General features: G+C 42.1%; 1 protein-coding gene across 2 annotated transcripts in view; it reads left to right on the top strand.

The window, feature by feature from the left end:
- Positions 1-13,076: 13,076 nt before the first annotated feature.
- LOC111150975 (dopamine receptor D3) overlaps positions 13,077-24,837 on the top strand; it is a 32,476-nt gene continuing 20,715 nt past the window's right edge. For both annotated transcript variants that reach the window (XM_022508657.1, XM_022508660.1), the window contains exons 1-2: positions 13,077-13,346; positions 23,508-23,620. In XM_022508657.1, the coding sequence (XP_022364365.1) occupies positions 13,077-13,346; positions 23,508-23,620 (383 nt within the window). The remainder of the gene's footprint in view (positions 13,347-23,507; positions 23,621-24,837) is intronic.

Genomic DNA, 24,837 nt, shown 5'->3' on the forward strand with positions numbered 1-24,837 from the left:
GTTCAGTTGAGAAGGGGGATTTTCTGTTATTTGCCAAACTCCAGCCAAAATAATAAACTTGATTCTTCCCTTTGTATATTGGAAAGCACACTTGGATACCTCTATGAGTAGGGGAATATACTCACATATTTTCCTCTCCTTTTCTATTCCTAAGGCATAGGCAGCATGATTACATTGAAACTGTCTAGTGTCTCATTTCAGAGGTGTGGTCAGGATGGATATAAACACAATCTGCTTCCCTAAGCTACAAGTTATGGTTCTACTAAGTATCCTCATATAATCAGAGCCTGATGACCATCAGCCCTTTTATATGGCATATTTAAGACAAAAAGAGTTGAAACCTGTTTGAGAAAAAAAATCTTTTCTTAAGAGAAAACAAGAGAGGAAAGAGCCATTTCCAGGAATACGGATACCATCCTAATAAATCTGAGTTTTTAACTCCCTTAAGAGCTCTAATGACACCAAATACCTTTGTTTTGATGGTTGTATTTGTCCTTTTTCAAACCAGACAATTTTTAATCATCATTTTTTTTTCTGGAAGTGACCATATTTCAATCATAGCAGTCAGTAAGTATCTGGACATCAATGATAAGTTTGCTAAGGGGCTGTGGAGGGAACAAAAGCTGCCACTAAATGCAAGATTATTGTCATTAACATACAAAGTTCTACAAGTCTTGTCTGTTAGTGAGAACTAAACTTTTGAGGATTAAAAATGTAACCCATAGAGAATGGACTATAGATACACTGTATACATGCCGAGTATCTTGAAAAATCAGATATGAAGATAAATGGGCTCCTTTGTACACTAGGGCAGGGATCAAACCATTATAAAGTCACTTACCTAAGAGAGGCATGGTGTGCAAACACTCAAACCCCAACTTATGGCAACAATAATAATAGTGTATTTCCAATCTCAGAGAACATTTCCTCCTGGGAATTCCTAAAGGGCTTTGAAACTATTTTTACAAAATAAACATATATATTATTTTCAAGAAAAGCACAGTCTATTCTATAATATAATGTTGTCAATTATGAAAAAAGTAAAGTACCTCTACTATCCCTCCATCTTATTCATCATAATATCCCAAACCCCCAAGAGAGAAACTATTGAAACAGGCCTCACACAATCTAGCATCTCAAGGCCCCTTTTCAGCTCCCAGGTCCTCACCTTCCCACCCATTTCTACTTCTGTTTTAACACTTGTCCTCCATTTCCTTCATTCCCCACTCCCTGTACATACAGAATCCTGACTTCTAGGGTGGCAATAAAAGCAAATAATAAACTGTCCAGTGTCTACATCTGTAATCTGTTTTATAAGCTTGTTCTTTATACCAGTGTTTCTCAAACTTCAATGAATATCCTGAGCATCTCGTTAAGAATGTAGATTCTGGATTCAGTAAGTCTGGTGTAGGGTCTAAAATTCTCCATTTCTAGCAGCTTCCAAAGTGAAGCTGATGCTGGTCCATGGTCCATACTTTGAGTAATAAGGTTTTATAAAACCTCTAAGACAAACAGCATCTGAGATTCAAACAAAACACACTAAATAACAAATCGGTAATTGTTTCAAAATGTGATGGGATTTGATGGAATTTGAGTTGTGCTTTTCTGACTACTAAATACAACAAATTCAAGAAAAACTGAGTCTCGGTGTACCTATTATCTATTGCTACACAATAAAATTATTAACTTAAAACAGTATCAAACATTTATTTTGTTCATGAATCTGAAATTAAGGCAGAGCTTTGCCATGAAAGCTTGTCTCTGTTCCACATGCTCTCAACTGGGACACTTCAGTTGGAGATTGGAGGAGGCACTTTCAAAATGACTCACTCTTTTGGGTGGCAGGTTGAAGCTGGCATTCAGCTGGAAGCACAGCCAGGTCTGTGGGACGACCATCTTTGTTCCTCTCCATGTAGGAGAGGCCTCTCCATGGCCTGGTTGGGCTTTCTCACAGCATGATGACTGAGTTCCAAAAGCAAGTGTCTCGGGAAAACAAAATGGAAGTGCATGGCATTTTCATGGCCTGGCCTCAGAAATAACATAGAGTCCCTTTTGCCATTATTCATTAGTTAAGGCAGTTACAAAGGTCTGTCAGGCTCAAGAAGAGAGACATGAGACTCTATCTCTTGATGGTAAAGTGACAAAATTCCCAAAGAACATGAGGGATGAGAAATACAATTGTGGTCATCTTTGGGAAATATAATTTGCCATACTCATCAACCCAAAATCCTTTTGAACAAACGATAAGTTAATCATGATAGAAATTTTCTAATTCTAACCCAACCCCATTCCCATTTATATGTATTTTGGGGAAGAAGAAAAGAAATATAGACTACATTGGAAGAAATTGAGGAAATCTAGAATAATAAAAGAATATCTGATACAGGGGAGAAAAAAACAGGAAGAAAATAGTTGGAAAAGTGAAGAAGGGTGTACATTTAAAAAGGAAGTAGGATACAAGCACACAGAACAGTAGATCTGAATATAAAGACAACTATCACTTTCTTCCTTACCCTCACTGTGCTACCTGTAAAAGAGTGGAGTGGATTCCGATCTGAATGGTTGGGAAGCCTAACATGTTATTTACTGCCATTCTCTGGTAGAAAGGAATCAAGATTGAAGTTTAGTACTTGAATCAAGATTGAAGTTTAGTACTGACCATTAATAAATCACTTGAGCTATTTTTCTCTTTCAAATAATTTATGACAGTAGCAGAATGAATCCAAATATTAGACCCAAGGCTTTCTCAGACAGTTCTCATCTATGATGAGACCACAGTGTCATTGGAGAAGAATAGGAGCTGGGATCAGGAGGAAGCAACCATACTGTCTGGACCACTTACTGCATTTGCCAACTTACATTTGAACTCTACAACATGAGGTCTGATTCCAGTGAAAAACACACCAGGTGGCTAGATCGGTACTCATGCAATTGAAGATCATCGTAATCAAATGTTCCTTCTCACAGTGAGAAATGCTACTTGTGGTGAAACATGGAAACAAAATGTTGTTCTGTTCATGTAAGGCCTTCTAAATTGGCTCCCCACACCTCCATATTGGGTCTCCATACTGTCTTGCTGAGTGTAAGCTCTGTGCAAGTTTAAAGTGGTGCCAAAAAAGCCATGTTGCACTTGATCTTTGGTGCTGAAAGTAAGACTCCAATGATGAAACCAGCAATTGCTACCCTGGAACAGCACTGCAAAACTGAGAGGGAAATACTTCTACCACAAGTTTCACACCAATTCCCCTTGAAACAAAAACACTGAGCATGCCTATGTATCATAAACCCACTGCCTCTTAACTCTTGCTCTAAACCTCCCATTGCAGGTTCAAGACATAAAAACTTCCCTCATGAAGCGCTGTTGGCTGGTACATGAGAAAGTTCCAGTCATGCTACTGAGATGGGTTCCTGGAAGGAAGATGAGGAAAATGAGCTGCATTTTTCTTGATTTTTGCCCAAGGATGTCTGTTCTGTAGGCGTCCTGGAGTTCTTCCCAGAAGGCAGATCTCAAAATCTTCAATGCCAATCATGAATAAGACTTCCATTTACTTAAAATAATTAAACTTGTTCAGTGTTGTATGAACGAAAAGTGCCAGATTAAAAGGAGCAATTGCTGATCTTCACCTACAGGGATGTCCTGAAAGAAAGGACTGCCTCACTCACCACCTCCTTTCATTTTGTACACCAATCCCCTCCTATTCACCAAGGCAGTCAGGGAGTCTACCAGCGAGCCACCTGATCCAGCCTGAGGACTGCTTAGATCTATGACTTTGGGCATGGCAGTTAACTCCTCCACCCACTGGTCTTATATAGAATTAGAATAAGAATGTTCGTCACTCATTATCTTCCTTTGAACTTTGCCCCAAAAAGGCATAGCAAAAATGTTGAGGAAAGATTTGCAAGCAACATTTATGGTTGCCCTGTGAGAATACACCATGGGATCCCAACACAGAAAGTTTAGAAATGTGGCCTTCCCTGCTACATTCACGTATTATCAGACAACGTTATTATAAGACACAGTATCTTCAAATGTTTAAGAAAATAAACATAGGATACTCAAAAGTGGAACCATGGTATTGAAAATGAACAGTTAAGACCTTTTTTTAAAAAACTATTTCATTTATTTATTTGAGAGAGAGAGATTGAGCACGAGCATGAGCTTGAGTAGAGGGAGGGACAGGGGGAAAGAGACAGAGGGACAAGCAGATTCCGCGCTGAGCAGGGAGCCCAACACAAGATTTATTCCAGGACCCCAAGATCATGACCTGAGTAGATGTCAGATGCCTAAATAACTGAGCCACCCAGGTACCCAAGACCTTGAACTTTAATTACCCTGCTGCTTCAATCTACTCACACACTCTCTCCAATTTTACAAATTGGACATACCAATCCTGGACAGTACCTATTCTCTTGATCCCCTGACCCACAGAAGAAGAGACTAAGGGTTCACATTCAAGCTGGGAGTTCTAGCTTTAGGGCACATTCATTATCGGTATGTCACATAACAATGTATGAATGCCCTATGAATCATGAGCAACCTTCGATATGGGTTCTACTCTTTCTAAGCCTCTGTATTAGTTTCCTAGGGATGACATAACAAAATACCACAGACTGGGTAGCTTAAACAACATAAATTAATTTTTTCACAGTTCTGGAGGCTAGAAATTCTAGCTCAACACATCAGCAGGTTTGGTTTCTTCTGAGGCCTCTTTCCTTGGCTTATAGATGGCTGCCTTCTCATGTGGCTTTTTCTCTGTGTGTGACTCCCTGATATCTCTTTGACTTCTTATAAAGACACCAGTCAGATTGGATTAAGGACACCATTTTAACTTAGTCACTTCTTTTAAGATTTTATCTCTAAATATAGTCATATTCAGAAGTTAAGGATTTTAGTATATGAATTTGGGGGGAATGGAGGGTGAGGGATACAATTCAATCCATAACAGCCTCTGTAAAAACAGGGTTCATGAGGATTTATGCAAGATGCAGACAAGAACATGAATGAGAAAATGCTTTATAAATTATTAGTCACCATACAAATATTGTATGATTGATATCATCATCTTTGTCATTATAATTATTATTCTCTATGACATATTGTCAGTCTCCTGGGAAATCTAAAATTTTCACCTTTTGAAGAATTATAGCAGAGTGGTTAAGAGAACATGCTCCGGAATTAAGATGTCTGGATCCAAATCCAAGCTCCACTATTTGTTAGCTGTGTGACCTTCAGAAATTATTTTAACCTCTCTAAGCCTCAGTTTTCCTATCTGTAAATTAGGGACATAAAAATAATACCTACCTTTTAGGGTTGTTGAAAAGATTAAAAGAGAGAGTGAATCAAAATGACTGATTAATAGTATATGTTCAATTAATGTGGTTGTTAGGAATAGCCATATTTAAACCTTGTTGCTACTGCTGCTTCTTTCTCATCCAGCAGAGGTCTCCATCATAGTCAGACTCGGACCAGACTCCCCATGACTGTCTGCACTGCAGCTGCCAAGCACATCCACTGTTGGCAGAGAAAGGAGTGAAAGACTTGCCACCCTGTCTGAAGGAAGACGAGCTCAAAAACAAGAGAACAAGGAATAGTTAAGATTCCATGGTAAGATGTTATATGAATAGGTGACCATGGTAAGATTAAGTTCTAGTGCTGCTTCAGAGACTTACTGGCATTGCCCTTAATTGCATCCCACTTTAGCTAGTTCTAAAGTTGAGTTAAGAAAGCTTACTCACATATACCTCAGAAGAGCAGTGAGAACGAATCGGCAAATGTTTTTGTAGAGTTCTCTGAATGCAAGGAGTGCTGTTAAACAAATATTTAACATTTCTCACTGTATTAAGCTTATCTCATCTTTTAATCACCAGTTATATTCCACGCCTCAGTTTTGCTTCCACTGTAATATATTTCCTTTAACCTTCTTTTCCCAGACAGGCTTACACCTCCAAGTTCAATTAATCTGTCAATTGTGTTTTAAATTTTACAGATTTTTATTAACCTCTTGTGGTATCAATTTGTTGATCTGTTGCTTCTTCTGTAGTGATCATCTTTACACCCACCAAAAGCTGCCCAAGCAATTAAGCTGAGGAAGGTTAGAGTTATTCAAGAGAAATTAAAGCATAGAAGGAAAGACAGTAGAATAACGGATAAAAAGAACATTGAGGGGGAAACACACATGTACTAAAAAAACATAGCACGCAGCAGATAGAGGCTCAGAGGGAAAAGAGGAGAGACAGATAGAAAACAGATCCATCCTGCTTCTGCCTGCTACACCTCGCTTTCAGCACCAAGGACAGAGCCTCCCAACGGCTAACCCCAGGACAGATCAGTTTAGGGTCCCTCCCAAATCCTCTAGAAGAAACGCATGGATTTGAAGCAGCTATGAAGCATGCAGTAAGGTCTAATAGGAAAGCTGTAAGAGCAGCCCACAAGTGATTTCACCTTAGAGACAAAAATGAGTGATTTTCTTTCTGTTCATTTCCACAGTTTCGGTGTCCTTGGAAAGGCAAAGTTTGCTTTGCTTGAGCATGTCTGCTGTCAGTAAGTGAAGGCAGCCACTGAGGTGCTAAACTCCACAGTCTCCAGAAATCAGAAGAAATTTTCAGGGTAAGTAATTTTTCTTTTTGTTTCTAATTTAATGCACAGCATTTTCCTGGAAGGTTATTTAACCAGCTTGGGGTTCTGTGGTTCTCTACGAATATGCATTAAAACACTGCACCCTCTCTTATTTAAAAACCTGAAACCCTAAAGAAGCTGTTTTCATTTTTTCCCTCATTTTTGACAATAGAGACCTGTTCTCTTTCTCTTTTTTCCCCAAAATTAGATCCTCATGGGCTCTAGAAGCTCTATCAAGGCAGAATTAAAAGATGGAAAATAAAAAGGTATTACTATCCCTAGGATTTGTATGGAAGTTGATTGTATTCCCCTTAAGGGTCTTACTTAATTGTAAGGGTCTGTTATTTTAAACTCCCCAATTTAGCATCCTAGTAATCCAGGGCTGAGGGTTTGGAGAGGCACTGTTTTCAATGGTCTATTTAAAGTCAGGCTGTTTCCAAGTCAGAATCCAATTATTCCCAACAGAGATATGCAGTACTTGAGATGATGATTGTGTATATTTTCTTTAATGATAGCATATGATTTTGAGGATATTGTTTCTTAATTCTTAGACTTTCATTATTTATTGTAGCTTATTGGGTCAACGGAAGTTGTTGCAATTAGGTATTTGTTCCAGTTCATGAATTTCGTTTAATCGAATACTATCAAAATGCATGCACAAATAATAACGCAGCACTAGCAGAGTGGGACTTGGATTTTACACTCATTCTGCATGTCTCTTTGTACTTTATAGGGGAAGCCCTTTTCTTACTGATACTAAAAGGTCAGGAAGATGTCTGTCCTTAGGTATGCATGAAGAATTGCTGCTTGACACACCATTGGATCTCTTGGAGCCAAAGAGAAGCAAATATGATATGAAAACATTTTGCTCAGACGCTTGTTTATTTTTAGTTGAACATTTTCAAAGGTCTGCATGGCTAGCCGTGAGCAGTGGTGTCAAGCAAGGAAATACTGACAGTATACAAATGAAGGCTTGATATTAAAGCACCTATACAGAAGCCTGCTTATTATGGATCATGAATTAAAGCAAATACAAAATAGATCTTACTCATTATTAAACTCAATATCTAATGCACTGAGGTTTGCCATTGATTAATGTTTACTTATTGATTGATCCATTGACTTTCCATTTTATCTCTGATTAAAATGATAAAATGGTTGGTGATTCGAAGTTGTTAGGGAGAGTGGGAATTCTCTGCCTCATGGAGCAGGTTTCATTAGAGACTAAAATGTATATAACCTTGGCTATCAGCTATGGTTTTTCTCGGTGCATTTGCCAACAACGTAAATATGCCCAAATATAGAAGTCTGCTATGTATTTTAATGCACTTGTGAATCTTCATTGGAAAGTAAACTAGACAGCAATTTTCAAGAATAAAGTGCCATAGAAATGCTAAAGACTGCCTCTAATAATAATGACAATGTAACTCCCACTGTTTCTATGTGCAGTGTGCACCTGCTTTGACTTCTCACAGGGTTTGGTCAGGTGCTCTGAAAAAGCAAGGTTTTAAAATGTGTCTCCATTTCAAGTTTGTCACCCTCACCCCAATAGTGGAGTAGTTAAAAATGTAAGGTCTAGAAACAGATAGAGTTGAATGAGCTCCATCATTTATTGTTGTATGACCCCAGCAAGATAATTAACCTTTCTATTACCTACTTTCTTCACCTGCAAAATGGGGGTAATAATAGGACCTACTTTCTCTATCAGGCTGCTGCGAGGCTTAACTATGATAATGATTATAAATTTTAGCTATAATTATTAACTTTTTCAGCCAATATAGAAAGTCTGCATTGAAGCCCAGAACCAGAAAAGCTTTGCAGACTAGAGGTCAGGATGTAACTGAGGGCAGAAGACAGGGATCTGATGCAAGTGAAGATCTGGTCACAGAACCCTGTTTTTAAGGTGTTGTGTTCTGAGTTTAGGAAAAACCAGCTCTAACTGGAAATGTCTCCATACATCAATGTCCACAGACACATTAAATAAGTTGTGAGTTTGATATTTAAGGAGACCCAAGATCAAAGCTAGGCTCAATACAGCTCCCTACATATGATATAATCTTAAGAAAATTTAGACTCAGCTTTTTAGTCTATAAAAAGGAGATATTAATATCCACCTTCAGGGCTACTATAAATATTAAAATGAGATAAAGTCCAGGTACCCACTACATGGTAGTAAACAGAAGAGATGGTGACTACTGTCTTCAGAAGGAAATTGAGAACTCAAGTGTTTTTGTTTTTATTTTTTATTTTTTTTGGTTTTTGCCCAATTCAGTATTCTTAAGGAAAGGGAACAAATAATTAAGACCTGGTAAACCTTAATGAGTATCTTCCTAACATGCCTGGTATGCAACCAAGTGCCAAGGAGACACCCCACAAACGTTCTAGGCAGAATGTAGCACAGCACTGAGGGAATATCAGTAAAGCAGGATGTATGTCCTAGCTGATGGGGGCCTGACTACTCTCTGTCCCTCTACTCTTTAAAATAAATTATGCACTCACTTTCAGAGATGCTAGAATAAACTATAAAGACCAAGGTAAATCAATACTTTGTAAGAAGTTGAAAGGTTTATTAAAATTTGTGAGTAGTGTTATATATAATGAATCTTAAAAGAGTAAGACCAGCCATAATCTTCTAGTCCTTGCCTTCTCCATTTTCTCACTGCTCATCCATTCTTAACTACTAACACTCTTTGCTGAGGTCACCAGTAATCTCTTAATTTCCAAGTCCATTAGCCACTCTACAATTGGAGCTTACTTGACCCCTTCACTTATTCCCACTTCCCCTTTAATAATAAAAGCCACAGTACTTCAAGTGCTTGTGTTAGACATTATGCTAGAGCCATGATTCTCAATTGAGAGAATAATTCTGTCCCACAAGGGATATTTGACAGTGTCTGGAGACATTTTTGGTTGTCACAACCTGGGTGAAGGGGAGTGTTGCTAAACATCCTGCAATGCCCACTTCCAAAAAGAATTATCCAGCCCCAGCTGCCAGCAGTGCCAGGACTTGACATATATAATATTATTTGATCTTCGCAATAACCCCATGGAGTGGGTATGATGTCCACATTTTGCTGATGAGGAGACCAGGTTATCAGTATGAATTACTTAAAGAGTGGTTAAGTTAACAAATTCTCCAGGCTTCCTGCTTTTCCCTAACAGAAACCAGTTTGATATCTGGTAATATATTTATCAGAGGAAAAAAGAAAGGAAAAATCCCAACCCAGCTCTGTGTTATATAAGCAATACTGGTTTAAAGGGAAAAAAAAAAAAAAGATGAAAGAAAGCTCTAAGGAGGGAGAGAGTTGAAACAATTAGCTGAGAGGCGGGGAGTAATCCAGGCTCTCACTCACTTACTGCTTCCATCTCCCACATCAACTCATTAGGAACTGCCTGGACAACCAAGGCTACACCCACCTGCTACTACACAGAACCTAAGACCAGAGACGGTACAATGCAAAAACAATAATAAATCAGAAATCCATGCAATTATGATTCCAACATCAGGCTCCCGATTGATTTTCAGAGTTGAGGGTTTCCTTTCGTTTAATTAGCCATTGACACTCAGCTGCACTATTTTTAAGTAGCTGTCAAACCTCAACAGGGTAAAAAGTCCAAGATGGTAACAAATATCCCAAGGTTTTGTGCTTCCAGCTTACCTGTCAGGTGAGATCAGGCTAAGACATCAGAGGCCAACTACAGATCCCATGGAAGACTGATTTCTGGCCACTGTTTTCCCAACTGGTCCCGCTGCAGGAGGAAAGGTGTTCTGGGTCTGAGCTGGCCTCAAAGGTAGAAATATCCATCAATAATCAGAAAGCATTGTATTTTTCAAAAAGCTCTTGGAAGCAGCTTTCCTATCTCTAGGGTAGCAGCTGCCCTTTCCAAATAATGAGAAAATTATAATTATTATCAGAAACTATTATTATGTTTTAAATTTTATTGAGTACAAACAGTGTGCCAAGATAAAGAACAATTTTCTTTTAAAATAATTCTCTGAATTCATTCCAAGTCGGCCCCTTACAATCATTTGTTCATTTTCACACTTACACATTCCAGGATGAAACATTTCAAAATGAGACACAAAATGACAATCATGATTAGGCCACTTCCCTCATTGACGGGGAGCTGCAGATACCAGGATTGAGAGCAAAGCCTGGCCACCAAGCCAGCCTCTACCTCTGCCTGGAGCGAGTGTTCCCATGGAGGCGCATATACTCCATTTCTAAGTATTTTAGTTGTAATCCACAAAGCAGTGAATAAGATGTTTAATACTCCTGCCTTGAAAAATATACCTCTGTAACCATCTGGAAGGCCAGGTTTAAATTTAGGATTCCTGGTCCCTAAGAGTTCAAAACAAAATGTGAGAGGGCAGGAGAAGCTGCTTTCCACCCCAAATCCTGCTCCAGGGACTCCATCCTCTTCTCTCCCCACTTCAGGCTGTACCCAAGCTTCTCATCTGAGCTCCCCCAAAGAGCCACCCCTTGAGCTCAGGGGTCCCAAATATCCATGGCACACACTCAGGTTGACAAATCCAGAATAGGGCTTGGGAAACAGGCTCCATGAAGTTTGGGCAGAGAATTCTGTGATCTTGGTGCCCAGAATGTGGTTTAGAATGAGAGAGTGGACTCTTGTTGGATGTGCTCCTTGGCATTGTGGGAGGGCATGACCTCATCCCATAGAGAGGATATGACAGAGACGGTCCAAAGTGGGACCGTCTAAAGCACAGATCCCACGGCAGGAGTCCCTCTTCCAGCACACAAGGCTTTAATGCATAGGCATTTCCATATTTTTCTACAAGACACGGTGATTTTTGTCACATTCCCTCCCCACCCCCACTTCTCCTGGATACACAAAAACCTGGCTGTGAGAGCCCAGAGTCCCTTCTTCAGGACTGGCCCCAAAATGCTGGTGTCACAGGGGCAGCTGAGGGGCTCTGATGCCTTTCCCACCCTAAGCCCAAAGTCCCCAAGTTCAAGGATTCATTCTTCCCAATGGGATGGGGACACGACAGTTTTTACAGCTCGCAGATGCCAACGGGGAGTTTTGGAAGAATCAGAGGCCTGCATGCAGTTCTGCCACTAATAAGCTTTATGACTTAAGACATGTTGTTAATCTCTTTGGGTCTTATTTCCCTGTTTGAAAAGTGAGGGCTCAGAAGTTGAAAATTTATGCTTATGGGCCCTTGGCCCATGGATGTAAAATTTTGTGGGTGGGGGGTGAGAAGGGACTTCATAGAGTTTAAACATTTTTTTAATTGGCAACCAGTCTTTCGAAATTAGGAAGTTTCAAACAAAATTCCACACATGAATTTTTCCTTAAGTATAAAAACCACTACACTGTCTCTATACTCCATTACTCTTGAGTTCTTCTCCCATAAGCCGGCATCCCACACCCACCATGCCCCAAGCAAGATGCAAGAGAGAGATGAGAAACTAAAGGAAGAGACAGAGGGAGGCAGGGGGAAAGGCAGATGGGGCAACAGAAGAGGGTGGAGAGAAAACAAGGAAAGGGGAATGGGAAGCGAAAAGAAACCGTCCAGTATGAAAAAAAGAGCTCACACTTATATAGCTTTCTAGGTATCATAGCTTTCAATGCTTTACATATTTAATAGCTCAATTAATCCTCACAAAAACCCTATGGGGTGGATTCCATTGTTTCCTCCACTTTGCCGAGGAGGAAAATGAAGCTCAGAGAGGAGAGGTGCAGTAACACACCCAACGTCCAGCAGTAGGAAGTGGCAGAGCTGGGATTCTGATCCCGCAACAGCTCTACATATTCACAGTCCAAGCACAGCTCTTTCAGTGCCCTGCACAGCCTCTTGATCTCACACCCTTCCACTCTGTACCTGCCTCACTGGGCTCCAGCCCCTCTGGACTGCCTGCTGCCTTCCACACACCACCTTGTCCTGCCTTTGTATCTGCTTGGACCCTTCTGCTTGGACCACTCTTCCTGCAGATATCTGCGTGGTTGTCTTCCTCGTGTCCTCCAGGTCTTGACTCAGGTGTCGCCTTCTTCACAAGGGCTTCCTGATTATCCTGGTTAAAAATTGCCCTCAGATAGCCTATGCACACACACGTAATCCTCCCCATCTCCTTACCTCCTCCTCTGATTCATCATTCTCCAAAATGCATCTCATGATCGAACATATACATTCTTTATTTAACTCATTCCTTACTGTATTCTCCTCCATACTACATCCTTTATCTTATTTCTTGCTGTATTCTCCTCCCCCAGTGGGCCCCAACATGAGGGCAGGAATATCTTCCCTTTTGTTCATTGTTGTATTTTCAGTGCTTAGAACAGTACCAAGCATATAGGAGGTGCTTGATAAATATTTGTTGAAGCAATCCATAAAAATGTACCCAAGCAGCCAAGCTCCAAGGAGTCCAGTTTTGCCAACATTGTTTTCTGTCTCCTCCCAGGAAACCCACGGGGATCACTATTCTCCCTCTGGGCTATGGCGCCTCTGAGCCAGTTGAGCAGACAGATCAACTCCACCTGTGGGGCAGAGAACTCCACAGGGGCCAGCCGGGCCCGCCCGCACACCTACTACGCACTCTCCTACTGCGCGCTGATCCTGGCCATCATCTTCGGCAACGGTCTGGTGTGTGTGGCAGTGCTGAAGGAACGGGCCTTGCAGACCACCACCAACTACCTGGTGGTGAGCTTGGCTGTGGCTGACCTGCTGGTGGCCACCTTGGTGATGCCCTGGGTGGTGTACCTGGAGGTGAGTGAGCCCCACCTGCGGGCTGCCTGTGTGACTGTCCTGGTCTTTGTCTTCCCTGTGTTCCCGGCCTCTGGGCTCAAAATGTTCCCTGCCACGATCCTGAGACTAGGAAGGAAGGAGAGGTCCCGTCACTCTCCCTTTATCCCATTATCCGACATGACATGCCCACATCAGAATGAAGGAGCCAGGAATGATTGTGCTCCTGGGTCTCCAGCATCCAGGTGACTGGACTTGAGTGATGCAACACATCCTAAAATGCATCAGGTTTAATCTCAGTGCCAGTCACGTCTCAAAGATGTGGGGGGGGGGGGTTCGAGGGAGGCAGTCTGTGGGCAGCTTCAACAGTGTTTTAATGTATACAGAGGGGTAGGGTTGTGCTGGAAGGATGCAGGACAACAGTGAGGAGGGAGGGAGATGCAGAAGGAATAATAGAAAAACAAAAAAAAATTTAATGACTAAGTGGAAAAGAGAAAAAACAGTCTGCAAATAGATCAGACTTCTTTTGATTGTTTAGTTACCCTTGCACTCAGTTCTTTCCTCCTGGGTACCAGCTCTCTACAGATTCTGCTACCAAACAGACCAAACCTTCACATTTATATTTTTGATGCCTCCATTAATAGTACAGAGCCCTCGCCAGTCAGATAATGCAGCAGACCCTGGAGAATTCTTCTGGAGAGAAACATTTCTTAAATTTGAAAGTATTTTCATTTGAGAGTGCAAAACAGAGTCAGGAGGTGATCAAGACAAAACATCCATTTGCTAACAAAGGAATCAGGGTGCCTACACCTATTCAAGAAACAGATAGTCTTACCAGGAAAACATGCAATTACTAAAGAGCTTTTTAAAAACACTTTAATGTACTATTAATATGTCTCTCCTGCACTGTGTATCATGTATCATTTTAAAGAGGTATCCAATGAAGGATCAAAATGATGCTATGATTAAGAGAAATTAAAATTCATCAAATTAATATCTCAGTTAATATTAATAGTGAAGGTGACAGTTAATTAAGTATGACATATCACAGGAGAGCAAAAACCTCAAACATAGACTGCCTAGGCTGGTATCCCTATTAAAGAATGACTGGGAACTAAAATTAGACTTATGATCTCAAAGGGGAAACATAAAGGAAAGAAACCAAGAAAATAGAAAAGGAAAGGAAAAGCAGAAAAACATCTAGGCTGATTGGGATAGATGTATAGGCTAAGGGAAGAGTTGGAGGGGAAAAAAAACAAACAATAATTTTTCCCAATTAAGATAATTCTGATGGCAAAAGATCTTGTAATTATCTTGACTTTTCCATCAACCCAAACTAACTGAGACAACCTTGAAGTCAGAAGCTATGTCTTTGTTCTTTTTTTCTCTCCCCTGTAGTCCAAACACACTACCTGGCACATAATATGTGCTAAATAAATATTTGCTGTATGAATGATTAAATGAATCTTTTCTATAATGTATGCATTAGATGGGCAATTCCTGCTTATACCGTCTGCAGCCGTATCTATTGTTTCAATGAGCTGTTTTTTTTTTTACATTCAATAATAATGAGACTGAAAAGAAGTTAGACACATGTGAGATTTCTGCTCAAGAGTAGGCAGATTTAAAGTGCTACCAACCAGAATGGATTAGTTAATGATTCATAACATCACCATCCCATACCTCAAAGTATTTCTGTCCACCCCTATACATTACTAGGATTCTTAGGTCTTTCAGAAGCCTGCATGTCAGAAAGAAATACAGGATGAGGACCTCCACCCTAATAAACATATTAAATTAATTGCCTCTGAAATAAAGCCAGTCTTCGGGTATCTATAACAAAGCCTCCCAAGATCCCTCTTCAACTGTCCATTTGGGGTTGCTTCCAGGACTCTGGATAGACCATTTTGGAAAATCTCTGTAGATACTGGTGTAGGATATTGACATTGTGATTGTTCCACGCTAGACACACATGGCATCCCTTGTCAGCCACACCTGCCAAAATTGATGACATCCCCCTTCTGCTGAGCATAGAAGAGCAACCGATCGCACAGAGAGCCGGCATGAAATCTTGCCAAAGGCTTACTGGACTCTCTGCAGGTTGGATCTATGAGCTCTCCCCTTGGCTCCCTCTCATAAAAATCAGTACACATTATGTCCAACAGGTTATTTGGTGCAAGTTTTCAGCAATCAAGAGCATGGTCAAACAAGTGTGCAATCATATAAAGAAGATTTGGGAGACATCTCTCCACTGGGAAATGGGCTTTGGACCTCTTTTTGGTCTTCCCTACTTGCTTTAAAGCTCTTGTCAATGCAACTTAATATTTCAGTACCACTCTCACCAACAGTCCTCTAAGGGTCTCTCTCAATAAAAGAACATGACTTAAAGCAGCCATAATTAACAGACAACAAGTTAAGATATTAGAAAGTTCTATTCCAAAGGACCAGGTCTCCCTAACCCATCACAGTATATAATTTTCTTCATCTTAAATACCTGCCTGATTTCTGTGGACCTCAGAAGCAGACAGGGTATCTCAAAGAGAGAAAAGAGTACCTTGGGCCCTTAAAAGGACTGTGAATATATAAGTCCATGCATCTCAGAGAAGAGCAAAGCATTAATCATACTAACTTGTGCTAATTGTGGTACAGTTTGAGTAACTGGTCTAGTAATTACATGATTATACCTAAGGACTCCCTTGGAAAGAGGAAAGGATGCAGTGTTGACCACAGTACAGAGACTGCTATAGGCTTGGGGACAAGCACAAAATGTTTGTCCAAGAGGACAGCACAGGAATGAGAGGAACACAATGTAGTGGCCAAATTAGCTGCCAAATTCACAGCTTCCTGTGCTTTGATTTGAATACATCTATCTTCTTTGAAGGAAATATTGGCTCATACTGGCCAGATTCCTTCCTTTGAAGGAAAACGGCCTAATTTTACCAGGCACCAGTGTGTATGCTGTAAATGTTGAAAAACCTTACTCACTGTGGCTTAAACAAAGAGGAATTACTTTTCTCACACGACAAGAATTCTGGAGGAAGGGGATTTTTGGTGTCAATTCAGCTGCCCCATGGTGTCATCAAGGACCAATCTCTTCCATCCTTGACAAGCTGGCTTACTTCCTCATGCTGCTCGAAGGATGGCTGCCATGGCCCTCAGCATCATGGCCGTGTTCAAAAATAGGATAGGTGGGGACAGCAGGGAAAGAAAGAAAGAGAGGGAAAGAGATAGCCCTTTCCCTGGAATGCCTCAAAGTTTCTACTAAGGGACTTCACTTAAGTTTAATTAACAAAAACTGGATCATAAGGGAAGGATACATGGGAGGAGAGAAAAGAAAGTGAAAATGTGGGTTTTATTTAAAAAGAGGATGTGGTATGAGGAAGAATTACTGTGAGATGGGCAAACAAAATGTCACAGAGCACTGTGTTTCTGGAATTCACTGGGATGAATGTCATTCCTGCACAGGGTTATGCTATGAGAAAGACTCAGAACTGGAAGTCAGAAGACCTGGAATCGAAGGAATTAAAATGGAGGTGACAAGTATACTTTTCCTTTCTCATGGGCTTGATGTCAGGCTCAACTGTCATCAGTTGAGAAAGTACTTTGATAACTAAAAGGTGTGAACTATAAATATCTCAGTTAAGACACTTTTAGTAGTAAGTAAAAGAAAACTAAATTCCAATCGACTTAAGCAACAAACAGAATGCATTTTTCTTTCACACCAGGACCTTTAAAAGTCCCGTGGTAGGGTGGGCTGCAGGCACCGTTGGAACCAGCCTCCAGCTCCATTTCTCCACAATTCTCCCAGCTCTATTCTAGGAATTAGCCTTACCCATGGCATAGTCTAAACTATAGGCCTCACATGTGTCCACCCCACCGTTCACACCAAGATAGAAAATCTGTGTCCCAGAATTTTTACTAGAAATGTTAAGATGTACTTGATTGGATTGGCTTCTGGCACATGATTTTCTCTGAACTAATCATTGGATGAAAGAGTTGGTTTAGCAGAGATGATATGTTCCTTCCATGGTGCACACCAAAGACTTGCTCAGGAATTTCAGAGTTTCACAGAGGACTCCAAGGACTATTGGAACAAAGGCAGAGGATGGCAGCACAGACACAACACAGTGGCTTTCACAGTACCATCCTCATCATTAAAGGCACACAGGAGCCTGGCTTGGGCTGGGGGACTAGCAGGGGCTAGTCACTGACCTTCTTCAGTTTTCTTTGTCCTCGAGCCTAGCAGCAAGTTTAAGATAGAAATCATGCAGGTGATCTCAGAGTAGGTTCTATTTCAGTGGGCTGAGTCCTGGCTGTCTCTTTCATCCAGTTTGCAGCACTTGCTCAAAAACTCTTTTCTGTGCCACAACAAATAGTTCTATCTCTGATTCCCTCTCAAGTTTTTAATTTCCTGCTTTAGAAGCTGCAGTCTGTGTGGAGCTCTCTCTCCAAGCACAAACATCCCATTTTGTTCCACTTGGTTAAGCATCCTTTGTGATATTCAATGCACTTATATCAGGGCAGAAAGGCAACGTAAGCAGCCAGAGGAACTTTTAGAATATTAAACTCAGACTACTTGGGTCCCAGTGTGGACAGGAAAAAAAAGACGTGAGAACTGAGTAATATACACCAAGCAAAAAAGAACAGGGGGTAGTGTTGAGGCAGGGAATCAAGGTCAGATAGTGACTACGGGAAAGAGCAACATTATTTTTGGGGAGAGGAAACTTTGACCCTTGTAATGACATTGTAAAAATAAGGGAGAGTCTGCATTTTCAATGGGTTCCTCCATGACTCTTATGCATCTAAACTTTGAGCAGTTCTGAGCTAAATCTTTATTACGGAGAACTGCTTGTTCAAAATACAAACTACTGGGTCTACCCCAGGTCCACCAAACCAGAATTTCCAGGGATGGCCCTGGAAGTCTATGGTAATCATACCAGCACCACCACCACCCCACTCCTATCCTTGGTAATTCAGGCAAGCAGCTGAACACCTGCTACAAATTAACATTTAAGAGCCACTAATCTGTAAACTGTCCCCCATTTCACAGATGAGGAAATTGGGATTCAGATCATTGGATCTCCTATCTTGCCTCACCGCAATCCCCCTGAACCCCAGAAAGATTCCAAATGTGGTGAACAAAAATGGAATGAAGAGGTTAGAGAAGTAATTCCACTTTTGTGCCTTGGACATCTCCCCAAACAACTAAAAATCCCATCCCTTAGAGCAGGAATTTTTAATCAGGGGAGTCCATCAACTTGGATATAAATAAAATTACTTCTTTATTTTCACTACACTGAAATTTAGCATTTTCTTCAAATATGAAGGTAGGCATCAACCCACAGCAGAAGAAATCCTTACTGTCCCCAAGAGAAATCACAGATATTTCTATTTTCAAATCGCATTAGAGTTGTCGTACACACCTTGAAATACCATTTACACTCACGAGTACTTTGAAATTGTAGGAATTTTAGACCTGTCGCTAGGCTTTGTTATTTAGTGCATTATTAAAGAAGCACATATATTAAAATACTTTGGTAACTATATTTCAATATAATTGGTATTCCTTGTAATCTAATGTATTTTACTGTATACACTTACAAATATTCTTCTGAGAAGGGAACCGTGAGAACAAAGGGATCCGTGGGACACAGAATGGGCAAGGAGCCCTGCTTTTAGGGATGACAATTTCTGAAGACAATGTCATGCCCCCTACTTCCACCCCCAAATCCCCAGACCCGGGTTTCCCCAACCTCCCAGGCAGTAGAAGAATCACTGGAGGGGCTTATTATTCTGAGTGGGGCCTGAGAATCATTTTGTTTAAATAGAGCCTCAGGTGATTTGGGAAATGCTGCCTTATAATCAGTAAATTTGGGAAATGCTGCCTTAGGCTGTGTCTGTTAGAAATCAATAGCCAACTTCGGTACCTGAAGACACTTTCTTGCTTACTCCCTTCTTCTGCATTGCCGAAGGGAGTTAGTTATGTTCATTAGCAAGTGAGCGTAACACCACCTGGCCGTGCAGAATTCTGTAGTGAGTTATTCATTAGAATTTAGGAGAAAGGTAGAATCATGTTTCTAAAGAGGCTTAAATCCATCAGATTTTGTTTTTGTTTTTTTTTTCTTTTTTTTGCCTTAATTTCCAAACTCCCTTCCCTTTTTATGTTCCCCCCACACTTTGTCCTTACTTCACCATCAGCACTTTTCCCATTGTATCGTAGTTATTTTCTTGGTTTCTCCCTCCTGGGCCCTCAGTTCACCCACACCCACTCGTATATGTGTCCCCCTTACATGCTCACACTATATGCTAAAGCCCTGGGGTTCAAAAACAGGTTCCACTTATCTCAGTATACTCCCCCAGGCAAAGTACCAGACCCTCAATAAATGTGCTGTGTGGTAGAGGGACAGGCCAGTGCCAGCTCTTATCCCTCCTACAACGGTAGGATTGAGTGGACCTGTGTGCTTCCCAGCAGGGGCGCGGCAAGATACTGACGTGGGTGGAGTAATCGTTAACATTAAGGGTTTGAAATTCCAGCTTCTTTTGCCAGCTACGCATCCTTGGGCAAATCACATAACCATTCTCAGTCTCCATTTCTGTACCAATAAATTAGAAACACTATTTCCCTCATCGGGTTGCTGTGACAGAATTGTGAGAGTTACTTAGGCATGGTCATGGCCCTTCGCAGCTCTACTGATTGCTTACTCTTATTTACTTGATGTGGAGGACTCCAGTAAAAAAATAAATAAATAAAGTAAAATGAGTATTTCCACTGCACATCCACCAGTTAAAGACTTATTTTAAGGAGTAAGCCCCAGGGAAGCCTAAGGGACAGCACCTTAGTGGGAATTACTTCAATCCACTGATCAGCGTGGGGTTTTTTTGACACTTAGCTGAGATCAAGGAAAATGGGGATTTTGAAGGCAGAATTAGACAGGAGAAGAGGCCAGCCAGAATCAGTGGGGGGTGGGGCGCACAAGAGAAGTCAGAGGACAGCTTGAAGGGCTTTGGCCATGAGGGGCTTAAAAAGCAAGGGAGCAAAAAACCTGCCCAGTGTGTGCTTTCACTAGACCCCAAGGCCAGCAGCCACCCCTGTCTTTTGCACTATTTTTGGAACGCTGTGAGAGAGGCGATCGAAAAGAGGGTGCCCGTTTCCGAGAAGGGAGGTGATACCGTTTGTCACACAAAAATCCTCAATGAGCATATGGTTTTCTCCCTTCCCCTTGTGTCAGCCCAACTCCCATCCTTTTCCAGCACCTCGTCCCTCCTGACGCTCCCCTAGAACAGGGCAGGCTGTGACCTGCATTCCTGTGCACTGCCCGCATCTGCTGGCTGTGCCACCCCGGGTGGGGTTCTGACCTTCTCCCAGTTTTTGTCCCTTTCTCTGCCGTGAAAACAGTAGCCATCTCTCATAGGGTGGTAAGCACCAATAGAAGCCATGTGCGTCGAGTGCTTCGCAGAACATCAAGACTTAGTAAGCATCCGATAAATGTTAACTATCAGTATTAATACAGATTTCGTCAGAGACCATTCACTCTTCCAGAATGTATTTGCATGGTAGGTCCTGCTCTAGGAGCCGGGGATGTGGCGGCAAACAAGTTGAAGTCCCTGCTCCCACAGAATTAGCTAACAGTCATTTACTTTCCTATCAGATACATGTATATTTTGTCCCCCAAAAGCTTTATGAGCCCCTACAATAAAAAACAAATTCGGTTTTCAGAATCTAAAGTGGCAAAGCTGTAGAAATTCCTGAAATAGGTCACGTGGGCCAGTGACCCACATAAGGTAAGTTCTCAATAAACATTAGGTTGTATTCACAATGTTAGGCCCTCATGATGATCTCTGGTTATTTTATTTAAGAATGCCTTGCTCCTCAGTTATCATATATGTTCTTCAAGGACAGGGCCGGAAGTATATTTTTTAAAAGATTTTATTTATTTATTTGAGATAGAGCAAGAGTGAGAGAGAGGGAGCATGTGCACAAGCAGGGAGAGCAGCAGGCAGAGGGGAAGCAGACCCCCCGCTGGGCAGAGAGCCCGAAGTGGGGCTCAATCCCAGGACTCTGGGATCATGACCTGAGCTAAAGGCAGACACTTAACCAACTGAGCCACCGAAAGCACACCCCCAAAACACATTTTTAAAACCTCTTAAAACACATAACAGATGCTTCTTCTATAAACAAGTATCAGGGGCTTCACAACTACTTGCTGAATGAATGAATGAATGAATGAAAGAACAAATAAACACCCAGCACGCACTGGAGTTTGCTGTTGCAACTATCCTCTGTCACCTACATTTTCACCCCAGCTCACAGACACAAACAGGCATTCACAACTTTACAAAACAAAAAGTGGGCTTTACCCAATTTAAGACATATATTGCATAGAAGACATATGTTAAAATGAGGTTTAATATACAAAATTCGAAGCTTCTGCAAGAAGCTTTCGCAGCATACAAGCATCCTATGCACTGAGAAAAATATCCCTTATTCTCCTGGCTCCCGTAAATCAGCTATTATGACCATACAGCCCCCTTTTCATGAGTTTCTCATTCCCAGAATTCCTATCAGTGCATATTAGGCTTTATTTCTATAAAGCCAAATGGCTGAACTAAAAGAAAACAAATCCACAACCTAACGAACAAAAACAAGGGGTTTGTTCCCCTTTGCTAGTTTGAACTTGGCATTGTTGCTTTTAGACAAAATATCTTTGGTTAGGGTTTCTCAAAATAGAGTCTGGAGATGACCAAATACAGGAGTAAAATGGGATGCTGGAAAGAAATAAATCGAAGGGGAAAGAAGTGGTTCGAGGAGGGAGGCTTTCCGAACCTTCCTTTAGTGGGATAAATCAGGAACGAATGGGAAGGGGACCCCTCCGGGCAACAAGAATCTCGGGTGACAAAAACCAACCAGAGCAACAGTTCCACCTTTACGCACTCTCCCATCTTCCCTCGAGAAGCTACTGTAGAGGTTCCTGGACCCATTTTCACTCCCCTTCTCCTTCGCCAGCCACCAGGCCTGCCCAGCGGGGATGTCACACGCCCCCAGCTGCAGCCAGGACACCAAGCCTCACGGGTTTCTCCTCGAGAACCACGGTCCCCACAGACAGGAAGCTGGCAGGTGCCCCAAAAAGCCTCAGGGCTCACAGATGGATTTTACGGACACTCTGAAAGTGACAGTCTCCCTGACACAACTCTCCGGTTTGATTAGGTTATGTTAAAAAAAAATTTTTTTAAATAAAACAGAAATGTGCTACAATCTAAATTAAATTGCCTCAATTCCTGACTCTTGGTAAGCATTAGTGAGAGGAAGATTCAGAGCCTGGAACCCATGTGTAAATGCGTGAGGTCAGGACTGTCTTCCCTGGTGCTGTGAGTGGAAAAGAGGACCTGCGCCCCTTTCCAATGCCCTGCACCCACCTTTCCGCCCACCCCCTGGGCACTGAAGCTGAGGTGTTCAAGGCGGGCATGCTGGCATAGACTGATTTCACATAGGCTCTTACAGATACCATTCCAGAATGCATCCCAGCTTTAAAACAGAAGCCAGATAGATTTTCATTTTAGAGGTAAGTTTTGTGGAAAACGTGTCCTCAGCGTATTCTTTGGGTATAGGGTAGGTGCTCTGCTGTGCGGAAGGCTTCAGAAAGGTGGACTGGGCACAGGGCACACATCTGGTTCTCACCCAGGCTCTTTCACTACCTGTTGGATGTCTATGGGCCCATTGTTTAACTGCGATGAGCTTTAGTTTCCTCCTGAGGTTGAACTTGATCTGTAATTCTCAAACCCTGGTGAATGGGCGTGCAGGTGAGGGGGGGGGTGCGCGGGGGCGGGTAGGGACTGGAGGGGGGTTATTTTAAAATGAAAATTCATCGGCTCTCGATTCAGAGATTCTGACTCAGTTGGCCTAGGGAAGCCTTCAGAAATGTGTGTCGTTACTGAGCACCCCACTGTGGGCCACACTTTGAGAAACACTGGACGAATTCCAGCTCTAATGTTCTCGCATTCTGTGAATTTGTCCTTTCTTGGGTGACCATCTTGGGCTGCCCAGCACTTCCTCGGCCTCTGCCTGCCCTTGGCAACAACGGTGCCAAGCACAGGGAGGGCAGGTCCGCAGGTACAGGGGGGCCTCAGGAAGGCAGCCGAGATGACTGGGTCGCAGGGGACACTGACTGCCTTGTCTCTGCCGCTCAGGTGACAGGTGGAGTCTGGAACTTCAGCCGCGTTTGCTGTGATATATTTGTCACCCTGGACGTCATGATGTGTACGGCCAGCATCCTGAACCTCTGCGCCATCAGCATCGACAGGTAGGGCTGGGATTTCCCTGTGGGCTGGTCTCGGCTGCCAGGCGGCGTGGGACACCAGCCTGGGGAAGTCGCTCCTGCTGTTTGGGGCATCCGGGCTTTGCATTTGAGGGCACTGGGGTCCCTGCCAAGTGGAACTCAGCCACCAGGACATCTTCTTCTCGCTCTTTTTCTTTTAAACTATGATCTGCAAAAGAGAAGAAACTCCAGTGACAGGAGAAAAACAATCATCCCATAAGATTTCCTAGGCTCTCCTTCCTCCCAGAGCCCTAGAGAGGATTCTGGCTTTACCTTTTCACCATCCTTTGGGGCCCTTGGTGATTCCTAATTGGGAATAAAGGGGGACGGGGTCAAGGACAGAAGGGAAGCTGACAAGAGTTGGGAGGAAAATTTTCCTGTTATTATTTTTTATGTGTGTGGGTGTTTTGTTTTGTTTTGTTTTGTTTTGTTTTTGGTGACGTGGGGGAAGAAGGGAGGGAAAAGAGGAAGAAGGTGAGGAAAGAGAAAAGCGTGGAAAGACCTGCAAGGAAGGGAGAGATGTGGATGGGGAGAAGGGCAATTTTAGGAAGTATGGCTGTGATTTATTTATTTGGTTGTTTGTTTGTTTATTTATTTCCTTCATAGAGTTTAAAGCAAACAAGTAAACAATGATGTCTCTTTAGAATAGCTTTTCGGTTGCTGGAGTGAGTGGATCTCTGTGATTGTGACTCCCAAGTGGCATCGCTTTCCATCCCGAAGAACAGGGTACCCTGGCCCTGGGCACTTCTGTTCCTCACTTTTCCTCTTGTCTACCTTTTCTCTCTCCTCCGCCCTTTTTCTCCCAGCAGCTCCATCTACCCCCTCCTTAGCTTGAACAGGGGAGCCCAAACAAGGTCTGCCAGTCATTGAGAACTGACCCCACTGTGCTCAGGCTCTGACAGGCACTCACTCGTTCCATCTTCACAACAACTGACCCGCTACTATTGGCTTCACTTCCAACTTCTTAGGGGAATTAAGGAATTGACCTAAAGATACACCCCTTGTCTGGAGCAGTGTCAGCATTGGAATTCATGTCTATCTGACTCCAAGTTCATAATCTTGGGCTTTGTGCTAAGCCCCCTCAAATCTCCAGCTACACCCTTGAGATCTCCCCTGAGTTTCAAACCATATTACCACCTAGATGGCTGATTGGCTCCTCAAAACTTTAAAAGCCAAACCATCAAAGCACCAAACCGTCATCT

This window comes from Enhydra lutris, unplaced genomic scaffold (assembly GCF_002288905.1).
Source record: "Enhydra lutris kenyoni isolate GAN:26980312 unplaced genomic scaffold, ASM228890v2 scaffoldscaffold2, whole genome shotgun sequence".
In the NCBI taxonomy this organism is placed as follows: Eukaryota; Metazoa; Chordata; class Mammalia; order Carnivora; family Mustelidae; genus Enhydra; species Enhydra lutris.